Source organism: Jaculus jaculus, chromosome 3 (genome assembly GCF_020740685.1).
Source record: "Jaculus jaculus isolate mJacJac1 chromosome 3, mJacJac1.mat.Y.cur, whole genome shotgun sequence".
NCBI classification, from domain to species: Eukaryota; Metazoa; Chordata; class Mammalia; order Rodentia; family Dipodidae; genus Jaculus; species Jaculus jaculus.
Window position 1 is genome coordinate 181,651,152 of NC_059104.1, and position 12,528 is coordinate 181,663,679.

At 36.8% G+C, this 12,528-nt stretch overlaps 1 protein-coding gene across 1 annotated transcript in view; it reads left to right on the plus strand.

Moving 5' to 3' along the window:
* The window catches only part of Pde3b (phosphodiesterase 3B), a 118,591-nt gene extending 114,862 nt beyond the window's left edge, over window positions 1-3,729 (plus strand). The window contains exons 15-16 of the mRNA XM_045146142.1: window positions 156-411; window positions 1,760-3,729. Coding sequence (XP_045002077.1) covers window positions 156-411; window positions 1,760-1,974 — 471 coding nt within the window. The 3' untranslated portion in view covers window positions 1,975-3,729. The remainder of the gene's footprint in view (window positions 1-155; window positions 412-1,759) is intronic.
* The last annotated feature ends 8,799 nt before the right edge of the window (window positions 3,730-12,528 follow it).

A 12,528-nucleotide genomic window follows, 5' to 3' on the forward strand; every position in this document is an offset into this window, starting at 1 on the left:
TCATGAAAAGGCCAGTCTGTGGGGCTTGCTTCAAAAAACAATTTTGATGTAGATGACATTTTAAAAACCTCAAGCAAATTTTAATAGTAAATCTTAATTGTTGATTTTTTTTAACACTTAAAATGTAAACACAATTTTCTTTAAAAAATGCTCAGGGAGATGAAGAAGCAAATCTTGGTCTACCCATCAGTCCCTTCATGGATCGTTCTTCCCCTCAACTAGCAAAACTCCAAGAATCTTTTATCACCCATATTGTGGGACCTCTGTGCAATTCCTACGATGCTGCCGGTTTACTACCTGGTCAGTGGATAGAAGCGGAAGAGGATGACGATTCTGAAAGCGGTGATGACGATGATGGTGGTGAAGAACTAGATACAGATGATGAAGAAATGGAAGACAGTCTAAATCCTAGTAAGAATATACAGGAAATTTAGTTTAATGTATTGACTACAAATGTACACTTAATTTGGATTTAGATCTTCTTAGCTAAGAATTTCGGCAGCCATCTTTTGAGTAACAGTTACCTAAATGTTCACATTCAACAGTCATGTTTTGAGTCACTGCTGTATGTGGGGTGCTATATTAATGCAAGAACATAGTGAGGGGTCGTATTCTTACTTAATGCAAGTAGCACTTTGGAGATGCTGTCCTCCAGCCAGTGCTTTCCAGCAGGCTGCACCTGTGCAGAGGGGATAGCGCTAACACGACAACTGAACACCTGTGATGCAGGTGGCCTAGCAGCCAGTCTCCGGTTGCCTCAATGCTCTTCACACACCCAACCCAACCCAACCCAACCTTAAGACAGTTGAGGCACACGACTTCCAAAGCACTCTGCTAGCCTGCCCTTCACACGGCCTAGCGAAGTGCATCAACACAGTGGGGAGAGAAGGAAAACGCAGTCTCAGGCTGTGAAGGAAGAACCAGGTTTCGTATTAAGAATTTGAGGGCTGGAGAGAGATGGCTCAGTGGTTAAGGTACATGTCTGCAATGACCCAGGTTTAATTTCCCAGTACCCACTTAAAGCCAAATGCACAAAGTGGTTAATGCATCTGGAGTTTATCTGCAGTGGCTAGAGGCCCTGGCACACCCATTCTCTCTCTTTTTCTCTACTTGTAAATAAATTAGTAAAATATTTTTAAAGATATTTTAAAAAAGAATTTGAGGTATCAAACTATAGTGACCATTTTCTATATAAGATAACAAATGGAAAATAAAAATATGTTGTCTTTGTAATTATGAATGAAATGTTACTTCCTATATATATACTTAAAGATGTAAAATTATACTTAACTATACAGTTTTCTAAGTATGCTATAAATCAGAACAGATATGACTACAGAAAGCAACTTTCTTCTACCAGCTTTATATGCATGTGCCTTATATTTAAGTTTAGCATAGCAGAGAGTCACCTTGTGCCATTAACATTTAAATGTAACTTTGCAATGGTTGGCTGACATCTAATTCAACACATACAAGCCATCAGAATCTTTGCTTTTAACTTTGGATTTTTACAATTTTTATTATAAATTTAAGCATTATATCCCCAACCCAATCTTCTCAATTTCACTTTCTGTTTTACTTTATCTGTAACACTTAATGCCATCTAACACTCATACTTTTGTTTGTTAGACTGTTCTATTAGAATGATTTCCTAAGGCAGGGATTATTATCTCACTGCTCACAGCTTGCTTAACTTCTTAGTCTAGAGTAGACTGTAGACATTTGTTAAGCAAATGCTGTGATTGCTTTAATTTCACAGAACCACAAAGAAGGAAAGGCAGACGGCGAATATTTTGTCAGCTAATGCACCACCTTGCTGAAAACCACAAGATATGGAAGGAAATCATAGAAGAAGAAGAAAAATGTAAAGCTGAGGGGACTAAACTGCAGGTGGAAAATACCTCCTTATCTCAAGCTGACGAGATCCAAGTGATTGAAGAAGCAGATGAAGAGGAAGAGCAAATATTTGAGTAAAAAAAGTCTTGTTGAAGAAGCCAAGAGGGCTGTGCCCAGGGTCAGAAACCATTGCCCAGTGCTCACTGTGCTGACTTTCAACTGACCACTCCCACGTGGACAGGCCTTAATACTGTGAGAGGAGCCTTGCTGTGCTGGCGGTGTCCCGCTCCCCAGCAACTTTTCACCATATGAACCAGAACCTAACTCTTAGCTAGCTTCACCCGGCTTTTTCAGAACCCTTCCTCAAAGCCTTCACTGGTGTGTAAATACTTTGTCATAATGCTGCTTTGCTGGGTAGTTAGCTCTTATTATCATTTTGGGGGAAGGCTGTAACTGAAAACTCAAGTGACTTCTGTTTTCAAAGTGGCCATGATATTTTCATGAAAATGGGTTTCATCTTATATTTCCAAATGAGTCTTTTATGGCTTGTTTGTTTTGAGGGTGGGGAGCCTATGCCCAATCCACTGTGGCCTTTCTGAAGGATTTTGACTCAATGCAATACACTGTTCAGTGTGGTTCTCTTGGCTAGGTTTATCCATGAAGGATTGAGGACCTTTGTTATATTTAACAAAATCCAGGTGCATCAATTTCTGATGCTTTTTACTCTTGTGTATAATCTAGTATGTATGTTTTATTTCTGCTTAGAGTATTCAGGTTTGCTGTGGACATCAGAAATTGGAATTCCAGTCTATGTTCCATGGTTGAATTTTAAAGGTATTTAGCATGAAGGAACTTTATTCTTTAGTCAGAACTGTTCTTATTTTTTATTCTTGCTCAGGATTAGTATTTTTAAACATCTGGTTGTTATAAACACAGCATAGGATTATCAGAAGAAAAAAAATTTGTCTTAACAGTGATGTTAACCTATAATGAAATTAACAATATTTTCTGTTCTTAGGTGGATTTGAGACTAATTAAAACCAAGAAAAAGTAGGTATCTATCATTTGCCTGAATGAAAAATTATATGAAACTAATCCCATTAATGAAAAAAAAACAAATGATATGCAGTAATCTTAAGAAGACATGTTCATTGCGTAGATGACTGGCGTGTGGGGTGACTTTTAGATCTGCGTCTCAGGTGTCATCTATCTAGTTGCAGTACAATTGATTCCTCTTTGCGTTTATTTCTTTTTGCTTCAAGAATACATGTCAGACACCTATCACCACACCACAGTAACTAGAGGAGGCTGAAACACTGATTTCTAAAATAAAGTCAATAATGGGAATACCTGTTTAATTTTTATACAGAACATCTAAATAGCTTACTGAATAATTTCACACAAAAGCAAATAACCACCCACCCCATGAAGAAGGTAATGAAGTGGACCACATTTGTGATGTTTATAGAGTTGTGAGGGTGTGAATATGAATTCTAGTGGTGAAACAGTATTCGAAGATGTAAGAAGTAGCAGCCAATATCATAATACTGAGAGGGTAAATAATACTTTTCACCATTCTTCATGGCCATGGTATATTTTGAAGCCATGCAACTTTGTAGACAGTAAACTGTTAGTTTCCTTTAAATTGTTATGCTGACAATTTCTTTCCGATCTAGAATATTTGGGTTGTTTAAAAGATATCAGTCAAAAGATCTACTGAAATACTGGGATTTTTATCCTGCAAATACTATAATATTTAATGAATCACTAAGCTTTATTTATTAAACATGTTGAGTGCTAAGTTTCTTCCTGCCACTTTTGCTACCATTGCCACACCCTTTGTAAACTGTTCCTAACATAATACTGAGTAATAAAATTTTGACTGATAATTTATTGAATTTTCACACATATGTGCTGTTCTTATATTTCTCTAGATTACATTTTACATCCTACACAGATGTATTTCTGTTATGGTTTTCTTTCCCACAGACTATATGTATATGTATATGTGATATGCTCATATCTAATGAAACTCAATCAAATTTCTATTTTATCATGTTACTTAAATTTTGTATTGAGAATCATTTCAAGATTTTATTTTCTTGAAAGAAGAACATTTTTCTTTCACTGAAATGGTGGGAGTGAAATGAAGGGACAGACAGGTTGGGGAAGGGCAAAGATCATCCTGGCCCCACCTTCCACCTGCTGTGGCAGGCACCTCACCACCTGCCACTGTGATAAAGAAGGACAGAGAGTTTTGGGACTGGCATGATTCCTCTTCACTCTACTTATGCACACCCTCACCGCCTGCCATTCTGATCATTGGGAAAGGGTGTGGATTGTTTTCCAGCCCTCCACCCAGAAGGCTACACACCCAGCCACCTACCACTGTGATACTGAGGTTTAGTCAGACTTGAGATTGGTGTCAATCCTCTCTACTCTACCCAGCACCAGCGTTCATCCACCTCTGCTGCCCTGTGATGAAGTGCGGACAGACAGGTTTGGATTGGTATGAGTCCTCTTCCCTTCTACCCCATTAACCCACTGCACCTGTATAACCTGTTATTATGATCTGGACCTGATTTATGTCTGCAGCAAATCCTTTTCCCCTCATCCCATAAGTACGCAAACAGCATGGTATTGCAACTGGATCCAGGATTCAGTTCCAGCATTCAAAATCTCCTCAAGAATCCTTACTCCATCATCATATTGATGCAGACAACTGGTCATTGGGGTTAAGACTTGTGCTGCGTTTTAGCATGCATGTTCCCTTCTGCAATCCTCCTCCCGACATTGACATGGGTCACCAGTGTTCTCCAAGTGTACATACAAGCATAATTGCAACCGAACTGTGGCCACCTCACCTGCCCCACCCCATTAAAGAAGCAGCGTTAAGTACCTCCACACACAACTCCAAGTACCACAAAGAAGAGCAAAGAACAGAGAACATGAGGAAACAGCAAGCACCATGCCCTGTGTGGGACACAGGTGAGCCAGAAAGACCTGAACAACAAAGTATTTCCAGGTGGGTAAATCTCACTGTAACACACGCACTCTCTCTCAAGCCAATATATTTCCCTGAAGAAACACCAATCCTATAGTAGAGGACCCCTGTGAGAACTACTTAAAAGAGTTCAAAAGAATTATTATAAATTTGTACAAAGAACTCAAACATGGATAAATGCATGAAAGAAGTGCCAAATAAATTTAAAGAAGACATAAACATCTAGATGACATGAGAATGCCTATCTTGGCTATGAAAATGGAACTCAATAAAGAAATAAAAATCCTGAAGAAAAACCAAACTGAAATAAAGGTGCAAAAGAAAAAAATACAAGTCATACAAAAAAACTGCATGAAAAGCTTTACCTTTAGAGTGAATCAGATGGAAGACAGAATATCAGGCCTTGCAGACCAAGAGGAATTTGATCAATTAGAGCCAGTGAGAAGTTAAAAGAACAAACACATATGAATGGACTATAATGTGCAATACCTTGAAGAGATAAAATATCCAAATTATGGGCATACAAGAAAGAGAAAAACTACAGGTATGTGGTACAGAAATATTTTAAGTGAAACTATAGAAGGAAGTTTCTCAAATTTAGGGAAAGAGGTGCCAACCTAGGTACTAAAGGCATTTGGTACATGAAATAGGACCCAAAATAAATTGCCCACAATATAACTAAATACACAGAATTAAAGGGCAGTAAGAGCTGCAAGAGAAATATATCGTATACAAAGGCAAACTCATCAAAATACCAGCTGATTTTTCAATGGACATACTAAAAACCAGAAGGGCTTGGGATGATGTATCTTAAATACTGAAAAATCACAGCTACCATCCAAAGTACTATGCCCATCAAAATTATCTCATAATAGAAGAAAAACCTCTGTGATTAAAAAAAAAAAACAGGATTGAGGAATTTGTGAGCACTAATCCAGCCTTACAGAGGAAACTGATTAGAATACTTCATATTGAAGAGAATAATAAACGTTCAAGATGCTCCAGGAGAAAAAAAACTAACCATGCTAGAACATGTGAGAAGCAAGTGGAGGCCAAGAAAAGACCAGACTCCATAACACATTTTCCAAAAGTATCTCTGAATATCAATAGTTTCAAATACTCATTCAGAAGATAGACTTAATAAGCTGCATCAAAAAACAGGATCTATCCTTTTATTGCCTCCAGAAATTTGACTTTATTGTGAAGAAAAACATAACTTTAGGGTGAAAGGATCAAAAATAATATTCTATGCAAATGGAACTAGGAACCAAGTGTGGCTTTTCTGGTAGCATATATTTGTATACATACACACACATATAGATGTACATATATATTTCAAACCAAAATTAATCATAAGAGATAAAGAAGGTTACTTCATACTGATCAAGGACACAATTCAACAAGAAGACATAATTGTAAACATATATGCATCAAACAAGGGTGCACCCAGTTTTATGAAATGAAATTTACTAGACATAAGCCCAGAGATAAGGCCAAACCCAGTAACAGTGGGTGTCTTAAGTACTATGCTATTACCAGTACACTGGTGATAGAAAATAAAAAATAACAATATCATAGATAAATGAACCTAACATACATTTACAGAACATAGCATCCAAATACCATAAAACACACATTCTTCTCAGCAGCCCATGAAACATTCTCTGAAACATCACATATTCGGACAAAAATCAAGTCTCAACTAATTTAGAAACATTAACTCCACAATACACTAAAGCTAAAAACTGACAAGACAAATTTCAGAAAATACACAAACTCCAGAAGACAATAATACACTATAATGAATTGGTCACTGAAGAGTAATTGGTCATGAAAGAAGTAAAAATATTCCTTGAAATAAATGGTAAAAGCACATATACCAAAACCTATGAGACACATGAAGGCAGTTATAAGACATGTTTATAGCTCTAAATACCTTCAAAACAAAACCAGAGATATCTGAAATAAACAACATGAGGTAGCTGACAGCACTGGGGAAAATAAAATCCAAAAGTGTCAGATGGAAGGAAAGATAGTATCAAGATCAAGGCTGAAATCAATGAAATAGAAATAAATAACTATAGAAAGAATTGATGAAATTAAGAGTTTGTTTATTGAAAAGGTAAACAAGATTGAAAAACCCTTAGCCAAATTAACCAAAATAAGACCCTAATCAATATTATTAGAAATGAAAAAGAGACATTACAACAAACACAAATGAAATAGAATCATAAAGACATAGTTCATAAAACTACATCTAACAAATTGGAAAATGTAAAAAATGGATGATTTTCTCAATGCATCCAACCTACTAAAGTTAAACAGAGTTGAGATAAATAACGTATCTGTGGCAAGTAATGATATTTAAGCAGTCATTAAAACTCTTCCAATCAAAAAATATCAGGTCTAGATAGGTTAACTGCAGAATTCTATAACTTTATAGAAGAACTGAAAGCACTACTTTCCAAGTTAGTCCATAAAACAAAAACAATGAAGAGATTAGGGATGGAAGGAGTGTATCTAAATACAATGAATGCTGAATATAAAAAATCTACAGCCAACATTATATTAAATGGAGAAATCTTAAAGCATTCCCACCCAGTGAGATCTGGGGCAGCTGTGTCCAGTCCTCCCACGACTGTAATATTTAAGTCTTTGTGTTGCCGTCCGGTTCGCATCGCTGGCAGAAACCACTCAACCAAGAGCAGCTCCTGTGAAAGAAAGGTTTATTTTGGTGTACAGACTTGAGGGGAAGCCATCATGGTGGGGGAAAACAATGGCATGAGCAGAGGGTGGACATCTCCCCCTGGTCAACATAAGGTGGACAACAGCAACAGGAGAGTGTGCCAGACACTGGCTATAATACCCATCAGCCTGCCCCCAACAATGCACTGCCTCTACAAGGTGTTAATTCCCAAATCTCCATCAGCTGGGAACCTAGCATTCAGAACACCAAATTTGAGGGGGGACACCTGAATCAAACCACCAAACTTAGCTAGAGTGGTAAGAGTGAAGACAGAAGGGATATGCATTGGAAATGAAGAAGTCAAGCTATCCTTACTGGCAGATGATATGATTCCATGTGTAAGAGACCCTAAAGAATCTAGCAGAAAACTCCTAGAGCTGATTAAACACTTTCATCAAAGTGGTGGAATACAAATGTAACACAAAAATCAGTAGCTTTCTTATATACCAATGACAAACATACTGAGAAAGAAAACAGGAAAACAATTGAATTGACAATAGCCAAAAAAATTAAATATTTTTGAATAGCCAGAACCAAGAAGTAAAAAGACCTCTACACTGAAAACTTTCAAAACACTAAAGAAAGAAACTGAGGAAGACACCAGAAGATGGAAAGATCTCCCATGGTTGTGGATTAGAAGAATTAATATTATAAAAATGACCACCTTCCCAAAAGCAATATACATATTCAATGTAATCTTAATTTTCAATACCATTTTTCACATTTTATTTTCATATAAAGCACAAAAGCTCCCAGTCAAAACTATCCTCAGCAAAAAGAATACTGCTGGAGCCATCCCAAAACATTACTTCGAGATATTCTACAAAATCATAGTAATAGAATTAGCATAGTACTGGCATAAAGCAGTCAAATAGATCATTGGGAGAAAATAGATAATTGAAGTACAAGTTCATGTAACCATACCACCTGATTTTTTAAAAAGATGTCAAAAATACACTGGTGAAAAGAGATCATTTTCAGCAAATGGTGCTTGGTAAACTGGTGTCTTGACTGGCCACTAAGTACCAACATCCTTGTTCACATGAGTCAGAGGGTGAACAGGCCAAAGGACACAAACTTGGTTCCTCCTCAATAAAATAGAGTCCTCCTAAAATGGGTAGATAACACAAAAAAGCCAATGAAAATCAGAAAACAGAGATCTCCACCATGGATGCCTATTCTTCCTACAGAAGCATCCAATGAAATCATAGAGCAATCAACAGAAATATACTCCCCAAATGAAAACACAACAACCAATGAGACCATGATAAAAAAAAATATTTTGATAGTTTGAAGCAAACAATCAAAGAACCAACAATTGTATCAATGAAATTGAACAGAATTGTCTCCTAGAGCATTCAGCCTTTGACAGTAGGCTTAACTTGATTGAAGAAAATGGTAGAACCCTCCAAAGAGATATGAATAAATTGAAGGTAAGTCAAGAAATGGAAGACCTCAACAACTGGTTGATTAAGCTTAATGAATACTTGATCAAATGCATGAATGGACTATAGGAAGCATCAAGAAAATCAGAATTTGAATTGAAATCATGCTTCAAAAAAGAGATGGACATGATACAAAACACAACAGAAAACAACAATCAAATTCATAAAAACATCTCTAGAAACACTTACCAACAGAGTTATTCATGTGGAAGACAAGACAGAAGAAATTGATTGGGAGACCAAAAATTTAACCAAGTTCAAAAAACCAAGTGAACAGAATATGAGGGAACTATGGGACATTCTAAAATGACCACACATCCAGATCATGAGTATACCAGAAGGAGAGGGATGGGAATGTAAGGTGGTACAACCACTGTGGAAATCAATTTGGAGACTCCTGAAAAGAATGAATATAGAGTTACCAGAAGAGCCTGTTATTCCCTTACTGGGAAGTTACCCTAAAATCTCCATATCTCAAATCAGAAATATTTCCTCAACCATGTTTATAGCTTCTCAATTCATAATAGCTAAAAAGTGGAATCAACCCAGGTGCGCATCATTGGATGAATGGATAACCAAGATGTGGTATATCTACACAATGGAATTCTACTCAGCAGTAAGAAAAATTACACATTGAAATTTGTAGAAAAATGGTCAGACTTGGAACAGATCATTCTAAGTGAACTCACCCAATCACAGAAAGACAATCATCACATGACTCACTCATCTGCAGTTCCTAACTTGGGTCAGCCCAAGTTGATGACATAACTGAATAACATCTTGAGGCTTGGGGGAAGGGAAAAGATTAGGGGAGGGGACACAAAATTTGAACCCAAATTGAACTGGTACCATAGAATCCTATATTCTGGAAATCAGACTAAGAGGTGGAACCCTCAAGCAGACCTTAGAGGGAGCACCTGAATTGAAGGGCCCTGGAGAGAGTGAGATGAAACTTAACCTTAAATTTCTCCTGTTTCTCTTCTTTGGCTTTTTCTTTTTTCTTTTCACTTGGTGCTGTCCTATAATTCCCTATGCCAGGATGTGGTCTACATCCACAATGAGCTGTTGGTCAGAAAGACATACTAGTAGTATACTTTGATGATTTTATGATTGGTTTGGAAGATCTGTCTAAATGAGAGTGGGGTGTCAAAGTCTCCACTGTTACTGTGTCAGGACCTTTGTGGCTTTTTATGCATCTTAGCATTTGTTTTTGTAAAACTGGTAGCCTCAAAATCCAGTGCATAAGTATTTACAGATATTATATCTTCGTGATGAATTTTTCCTTCATTAATATGTAGTGACCTTCATCTCTCCTGACTAGGTTTGGTTTAAAGTCCATCAAACAAATATGGGGATTGCTATGCCTGCTTATTTATGGCTTCTGTAGGTTGATTTCTATCCACTGGCACTCAAGTTTTGGATGTCTTTGGTAGCTAAGTGCATTTCTTAGAAGAGATTGTTGGATATTGTTTTCTTTAATCCAGTCAGTTGGTCTGCATCTTTCTGTTGGTGAGTTGAGGACATTTACATAGAATTATTATTGAAAGGGGTTTTATATTTACTCTGATTTTGTTAGGTGATGTTTAGCTGGATGGATTATTGGTTTCTTTTTTCTTCCCCTGTTAACTTTTGGAGTTGGGTGGTTTGCTGCATTGGACAGATGGATTCTCTCACAGCCCTTTATCATTCTTCTCATGGAGTGTGTTTTCACCTGTTCTTGCAGATGAGACTGTCTTCTTCTCTGGATAGCATTCCTTTAAGAATTCTCCAGTGCTAGTTCAGTTGTCATGAACTCACTTAAAATGTGTTTGTCTTCAAATATCCTTCTTTCTCCATCAAATTTTAAAAAGATACCTTTGCTGGCTATAGCCATCTTGCTTGGCAGCTATTTATTTTTAGGGCTTGAAGTATATCATTGCATGTTTTCCTAGATTTTAGGGTTACTGAGGAAAGATACGAAGTTATTTTGGCATTTCCTTGCATAGAAGTTGGTATTTTTCCTTTAGAGCTTTTAGGATTGTTTCATATCTTTGACATTTTCACTAAGATGTGTGGTAGGAAAGTTCTACTCTGGTCATGTATATTTGATGTACTAAATGCCTCTTATTTGATGAGAACTTCTCTAGATTTGGGGAATTTTCTGCTGTAATTTATTAATTTGCTTAATCTTTGTCCTTATCTCTGCTTCTTCTTCTCTTCCCTGGATTTTTGGGTTTGGCTTCCTGAATATTTCCTACATATGTTCATTAGTTTGTCTGTCTTTACATATGTCTGAGTGTACTGGAATCTCAGCTTTGTCTTCCATCTATGAAATCAACTCTTCTACATGGTTTTATCTGTTATGATTATTTTTCTCCTCATGTGTGTGTGTGACACAGTTCAAATTATTTCTTTCATCTCCAGAATTTGTTTGGTTCTTGCTCAGAACTTGTTTGAATTTTTCTTCCATATTTTTAACTGTCTCAAGTTACTGTTTCATTCACTTTGGAAACTATCTCGTCCTAAGTCTCAATTTTCTGTTTGCTTATCGGTCTTCTACACAGTTACTAATCCTTTTTAAAACTAGGACTCTGAATTCTTCTCTGACATTCCAGCCAGTGATTCTGTTTCCATTATAGGGAAGTTGGGACTGTCATGGAGAGTTGCTGTCTGACGTTCTCTGTTGCATCCTGCATATGTCTTTGCACAGATGTGTTTTCTTCTCCCATTCACACTCTTTTTGGTTGTTTTGTTTTATGTGCATCTTCCTAGAAGGTTGTCTTCACTAGGAAAATGCTTCCTGCAGCTATTTTGGGTGAGAGGAGACACAGTGGTGTCATTATTTACCAGCAGTCTTGGCTTTGTCTAGTTGTAGATGATCTTTTAACTTTTAAACTTGAGTTCCCATTAAAATTCAGAGATAGGGGGCTGGAGAGATGGCTTGCCCATTAAGGAGCTAGCTTGCAAAGTCAAGGAACACAGGTTTGATTCCCCAGGACTCACATAAGTCAGATGCACAAGATGGCGCATGTGTCTGCAGTTTGTTTGCAGTGGCTGGAGGCCCTGGCGTGCCCATTCTCTCTTTCTTTGTGCCACTTTCTCTCTCTTTCAAAATATAAATATATATATATATAAATATAAATATATATATATTTATATATATATATAAATATATATATATATAAATATAAATATATATAAAACTAAATATATTTTTACAAACATTCAGAGATCGTGGCATCCAGACATTGGCTGGAGGTGTATTTTGCAGATTTTTTTAAGAGTGAGACTTACAAGTATTTAGTGAGATGAAGAAAGGGGAAAAGGAAAGGGAGGAAAGTTTATGGGTGATGTGAGAGGTAGTAGAGACTAGTATAGATATAGAAACACAGGAAGTCTCTGTGTTCTCCTGAATTTGACAAATGAAGTCCACCTACCATACAGGGCAAAGTTAAGTATGACTTTATGATAGTTTAGAAGAAGAAAAAGTAGAGCTCCTGCTTTTAAGTAGGAGGGGG